The sequence below is a fragment of the Entelurus aequoreus genome, linkage group LG22 (assembly GCF_033978785.1).
Source record: "Entelurus aequoreus isolate RoL-2023_Sb linkage group LG22, RoL_Eaeq_v1.1, whole genome shotgun sequence".
Taxonomy (NCBI): domain Eukaryota; kingdom Metazoa; phylum Chordata; class Actinopteri; order Syngnathiformes; family Syngnathidae; genus Entelurus; species Entelurus aequoreus.
In genome coordinates this window covers 21,645,193-21,651,192 of record NC_084752.1, presented here as the reverse complement: position 1 = coordinate 21,651,192, position 6,000 = coordinate 21,645,193, and the positions used below count along the sequence as shown (strand labels likewise).

At 42.5% G+C, this 6,000-nt stretch overlaps 1 protein-coding gene across 2 annotated transcripts in view; it reads right to left on the bottom strand.

Moving 5' to 3' along the window:
- slc25a10b (solute carrier family 25 member 10b) overlaps positions 1 to 6,000 on the bottom strand; it is a 49,537-nt gene that overhangs the window by 10,866 nt on the left and 32,671 nt on the right. Inside the window, exons 8-10 of one of the 2 annotated variants that reach the window (XM_062032464.1) lie at positions 5,382 to 5,474; positions 5,235 to 5,312; positions 998 to 1,054 (exon numbers count right to left, since the gene is read on the bottom strand). In XM_062032464.1, coding sequence (XP_061888448.1) covers positions 998 to 1,054; positions 5,235 to 5,312; positions 5,382 to 5,474 — 228 coding nt within the window. Of the gene's footprint in view, positions 1 to 997; positions 1,055 to 5,234; positions 5,475 to 6,000 lie in introns of both variants that reach the window. The other variant, XM_062032463.1, reaches the window with a different exon arrangement.

Genomic DNA, 6,000 nt, shown 5'->3' with positions numbered 1-6,000 from the left:
TCTCAAAGTTGCTAAAAGTAAATTCTAGATTATAATTCATGAATCTCTCACCTGGTAGTAGACAAATGTGGCCATGGTACAACAGGCTGGTGGACTTTCAATCTCCCGAGATGGCTAAATAGACCCCACAAGACGCTTCTTGCAGGAACTATTTTTTAACCCTTCGCGAGGATTGCGATTGAATCTTCATCTGAACAGAATTATGTGAGCGTGCCGTCGGTTGCAATCCCAGCGACAGTGGAAATATTACAGTAAGTGTTTGTTTCATTCTGGTTTGTTATTCTTAGTTTGTATGTTTAGCACCTAGCATTGCTCGTGTCACGATGAATCTGCATCCATCGCTCGGCTTCTAAAACTCTTTGCTCATCCTCTTTGTGTTCGGGCTCAAAAATATAAGGTCGTTGATAAAAAAATGTTTTCCAAAAGTTTTAGTTGTTGGCTCTCACAAAGTCTGCCTGATTAGCATTGTTGTTGATAAGGAAGGGATCATTGGTTCCTAGCACAACTTCACACAATCACGTGACTGACTTCCTTATTATCTCTCAAAATGGCTCGGAAATCTCTGTATATCTATTTATTCGCAAACTTTGGAAGTCTTTTGGTGTCATACATCAGATATATATGATAATGGCTTCAATATAGAGAAAACTTGTTTTTCCCACTCTCCTGGTACTTTAAAAACAATGTAAAAAAAATTGTGATATTATTGGATGATTTTTTTTTTTGCCGTAACAGCTTGGAATAATCACAAATAAGGTAGCAATAATAATAAAAAAAATAATAAAGCTTGTAAAAAATGCATTATTTCACAACTTTATTTAAACCAATTACATATAGTTTCAATAAGAGTACCGGTATCAATAAGGAATATCCATATTGGCATCAATATCTATAAAATCCTAACATTATACATCCCTAGTCCTAAAAGACTAAATATAAATAAATAAAAAACACTGAAAAAATATGTTTAAGTAGTTATTTTGAAGTAAAAGTGTACCTTGTAGAATGCCAGGGGACCCAACTTAGCAGTTTCTTGTAAGCAATGTCGTACCCCCTGAAAATAACGACAATAGGTTAGATAAAAGAAGTAGATAAATGCAGTAATACCTGGGTTATTAATGGTAAATCGTTCGAAAATGTCCGACAGACAAAATCGTAAGAAAACAAAAGTGTTTTTGTTCATAAATAATAATGTCAATCCAATTAATCCTAACCGGGGTGGTGGTTCCTCTCTTTAAAAAGGGGAACCGGAGGGTGTGTTCTAACTATCGGGGGATCACACTCCTCAGCCTTCCCGGTAAGGTCTATTCAGGTGTACTGGAGAGGAGGCTACGCCGGATAGTCGAACCTCGGATTCAGGAGGAACAGTGTGGTTTTCGTCCTGGTCGTGGAACTGTGGACCAGCTCTATACTCTCGGCAGGGTCCTTGAGGGTGCATGGGAGTTTGCCCAACTAGTCTACATGTGCTTTGTGGACTTGGAGAAGGCATTCGACCGTGTCCCTCGGGAAGTCCTGTGGGGAGTGCTCAGAGAGTATGGGGTATCGGACTGTCTGATTGTGGCGGTCCGCTCCCTGTATGATCAGTGTCAGAGCTTGGTCCGCATTGCCGGCAGTAAGTCGGACACGTTTCCAGTGAGGGTTGGACTCCGCCAAGGCTGCCCTTTGTCACCGATTCTGTTCATAACTTTTATGGACAGAATTTCTAGGCGCAGTCAAGGCGTTGAGGGGATCCGGTTTGATGGCTGCAGGATTAAGTCTCTGCTTTTTGCAGATGATGTGGTCCTGATGGCTTCATCTGGCCAGGATCTTCAGCTCTCTCTGGATCGGTTCGCAGCTGAGTGTGAAGCCACTGGGATGAGAATCAGCACCTCCAAGTCAGAGTCCATGGTTCTCGCCCGGAAAAGGGTGGAGTGCCATCTCCGGGTTGGGGAGGAGACCCTGCCACAAGTGGAGGAGTTCAAGTACCTCGGAGTCTTGTTCACGAGTGAGGGAAGAGTGGATCGTGAGATCGACAGGCGGATCGGTGCGGCGTCTTCAGTAATGCGGACGCTGTATCGATCCGTTGTGGTGAAGAAGGAGCTGAGCCGTAAGACAAAGCTCTCAATTTACCGGTCGATCTACGTTCCCATCCTCACCTATGGTCATGAGCTTTGGGTTATGACCGAAAGGATAAGATCACGGGTACAAGCGGCCGAAATGAGTTTCCTCCGCCGGGTGGCGGGGCTCTCCCTTAGAGATAGGGTGAGAAGCTCTGTCATCCGGGGTGAGCTCATAATAAAGCCGCTGCTCCTCCACATCGAGAGGAGCCAGATGAGGTGGTTCGGGCATCTGGTCAGGATGCCACCCGAACGCCTCACTAGGGAGGTGTTTAGGGCACGTCCGACCGGTAGGAGGCCACGGGGAAGACCCAGGACACGTTGGGAAGACTATGTCTCCCGGCTGGCCTGGGAACGCCTCGGGATCCCCCGGGAAGAGCTGGACGAAGTGGCTGGGGAGAGGGAAGTCTGGGTTTCCCTGCTTAGGCTGCTGCCCCCGCGACCCAACCTCGGATAAGCGGAAGAAGATGGATGGCAATTAATCCTTTTCCGATATCCAAAAACATTGACACGAAACCCATTTTAATGGACAGCGGTACCTCAATTTATGAGCACATTTCATCCCACAATTGAGTTTGTAAATTAAAACACTTGTATCTTAAAGAATTGACATGAAATTACATTAATTTTATCCGTGCTTGGCACTCCCAAAACACCACAATTTCAACATGTATCATGCCTTTTAAAATAAAAAAAACTTTTGGATCAGAAATATTGTTCGAGAAAAAATACACTAGAACAGGTATGTCAAAGTTGTTTTCATTGAGGGTTACATCGCAATTATGACTGCCATCAGAGGGCCGGAAGTAAAAGTAAATATGCATGAATCGCCTTATGATCTTGTCACACAGTTGCCTAAGCATTTGATTAATACATTTTGCTCACAAACTGACCGATAAGTTGCTTTGAAATCACAAGACAAGGTGACAAGCAGATATTTATTTATTTTTAATAAAAAAATAATGCTTGGAATATCGTGTTGCGTTATCAGATATGCAATTGCATGCAGTACATTTTTTTTGTCAAAATTGAACAAATGAGTTTACTAAGAAAGATTGGGTGCTTTTAGTTTGACACCTGTGCAATAGAATGTACTACAAACAATGCAATAATAATGTTTAACTTTTACCTTGGGGAGTAGACTGTTATAGCGGTTTCCTATGGGCTGTTCTCCATCACGGAACTATAGGAACTAGGAAATCCTTGTTTATGTTGCACACACACGTATTTGACTGATGGACTGGAGAGGTCAGAGTTGACAACAAGAAATATGTATGTCTGTGTACCAAAAGTAATGCGCGACCGTCCAGTTTGTTCAGTACAGACTAGACGCAACACATTCATAAATGTTTTTTGTGTAAATGAAGCAGGAAGAGCAACGTATTTTAGCTTTATTTTTTTAATGTATTCTTGAATGTATGCTTTTAATGCACTGCACTTGTGCACTTTGACTGTTTGACACTTTTAATCGTGTTGTACATGTCACAATGACAATAAACATCCATCCATCTAACGTGCTGCAATATATTGTAACTCAAATGATGCTCACAACTTAAAGCATAATAAAAAAGCAGAAAGTCAGCTCCTATCTTAAATTACTTATAAGTTGAGGTACCACTGTACATGTAAATGACAAATGTACTGGATAAATAAACATCTAACATATTTGTTTACCTTTATTGAAGATGGCGAAGAATTCAGTAATGTTTCTCACCTTCAATATAGTGCTGATTGTAAAGAAGGAATAATGATACGCGGGCAAACAAGACTAAGTTGTTAGGCGCAATATTTGGACATACGAGACAGCATACAAAAACTGGGTCCAAATTTTTGTTAAAAAACAAATGCTATGAAAGTAGGGCATGCTGTAATTACACTATATTGCCAAAAGTATTTGGCCACCCATCCAAATAATCAGAATCACGTGTCCTAATCACCTGGCCCAGCCACAGGTGTATAAAATCTGGCACTTAGGCATGGAGACTGTTTCTACAAACATTTGTGAAAGAATGGGCCGCTCTCAGGAGCTCAGTGATTTCCAGCGTGGAACTGTCATAGGATGCCACCTGTGCGACAAATCCAGTCGTGAAATGTCCTCGCTCCTAATATTCCAAAGTCAACTGTCGGCTTTATTATAAGAAAATGGAAGAGTTTGGGAACAACAGCAACTCAGCCACCAAGTGGTAGGCCACGTAAACTGACAGAGAGGGGTCAGCGGATGCTGAAGCGCATAGTGCAAAGAGTTCTGCACAGTCAGTTGCTACAGAGCTCCAAACTTAATGTGATCTTCCAATTAGCCCACGTACAGTACACAGAGAGCTTCGTGGAATGGGTTTCCATGGCCGTGCAGCTGCATCTAAGCCATACATCACCAAGTCCAATGCAAAGCGTGGGATGCGGTGGTGTAAAGCACGTCCCCACTGGACTCTAGAGCAGTGGAGACGCGTTCTCTGGAGTGATGAATAGCGGTTTTCCATCTGGCAATCTGACGGACGAGTCTGGGTTTGGAGGTAGCCAGGAGAACGGTACAAATCGTACTGCATTTTGCCGAGTGTGAAATTTGGTGGAGGAGGAATTATGGTGTGGGGTTGTTTTTCAGGAGTCGGGCTTGGCCCCTTAGTTACAGTGAAAGGAACTTTGAATGCTCCAGGATACCAAAACATTTTGGACAATTCCATGCTCCCAACATTGTGGGAACAGTTTGGAGCGGGCCCCTTCCTCTTCCAACATGACTGTGCACCAGTGCACAAAGCCAGGTCCATAAAGACATGGATGACAGAGTCTGGTGTGGATGAACTTGACTGGCCTGCACAGAGTCCTGATCTGAACCCGATCTTTGGGATGAATTAGAACGGAGACTGAGAGCCAGGCCTTCTCGACCAACATCAGTGTGTGACCTCACCAATGCGCTTTTGGAAAAATGGTAGAACATTTCTATAAACACACTCCGCAACCTTGTGGACAGCCTTCCCAGAAGAGTTGAAGCTGTAAGAGCTGCAAAAGGTGGACCGACATCATATTGAACCCTATGGGTTAGGAATGGGATGGCACTTCCAAGTTCATATGTGAGTCAAGGCAGGCGGCAAAATACTTTTGGCAATATAGTGTATAATGATAATAATATAATACTCCACTTACAGTGTACTCTCCCTTTGAGTTCATGAGTCTGGTCTTTAGGACATCGAGGGGTTGACAAAGGAACGTAGCACAGCCTCCCTGCAGAAAGAAAATGAAATGGATGTATTGCTCTCTCTGCTGCCCATTCAAGGGCAAAGTGATACTTACAGCAATGAAGCTGGAGAGAAAGTGTGTGAACATGTTATCTCCAAGCATCCCTGTTCCCAGCACAAGCTGCTTAGCCTGGTCATAACATGCCAACTGAAGGGGAAAATACAGCATGATGAAAGACTTGTGCAAAAAGAATCTGTGGTCACATTGATATCCGCTTAATCTAACCAGGGGTGTCAAACTCAAACACAGAGTGGGCCAAAATTTAAAACTGAACAAAGCCGCGGGCCAAGGTTGTACAAATTAACCTTTTAATAGGGACCCAAACAAGTTTTGCATTGAATATTGAACAAGCAAGGCTTATACAGTATAACTTTATAGTGACATGCAAAATCGAGTTTCAAATAATAATAATAATAATCAAAAAATATCAATGGCATATCAAATACAATTTAAATAAAAATAGAATGCCTCTTTTCTATTTGCAGCCTTCTGAGGTAAATATCAACATTAACTTTTTCCACAGGCTAATAAATTAGAAAATAAAATAACAATGAATAAACCAACCATTCGAGACTTTAAACTGCTTAGTTTGCAACACACTGATCTAATCTGATGTGCCCAAGCCAGATACCTGCCATCTTTTCTTGGATGCTAGTTCATTAATGTCGGGGCT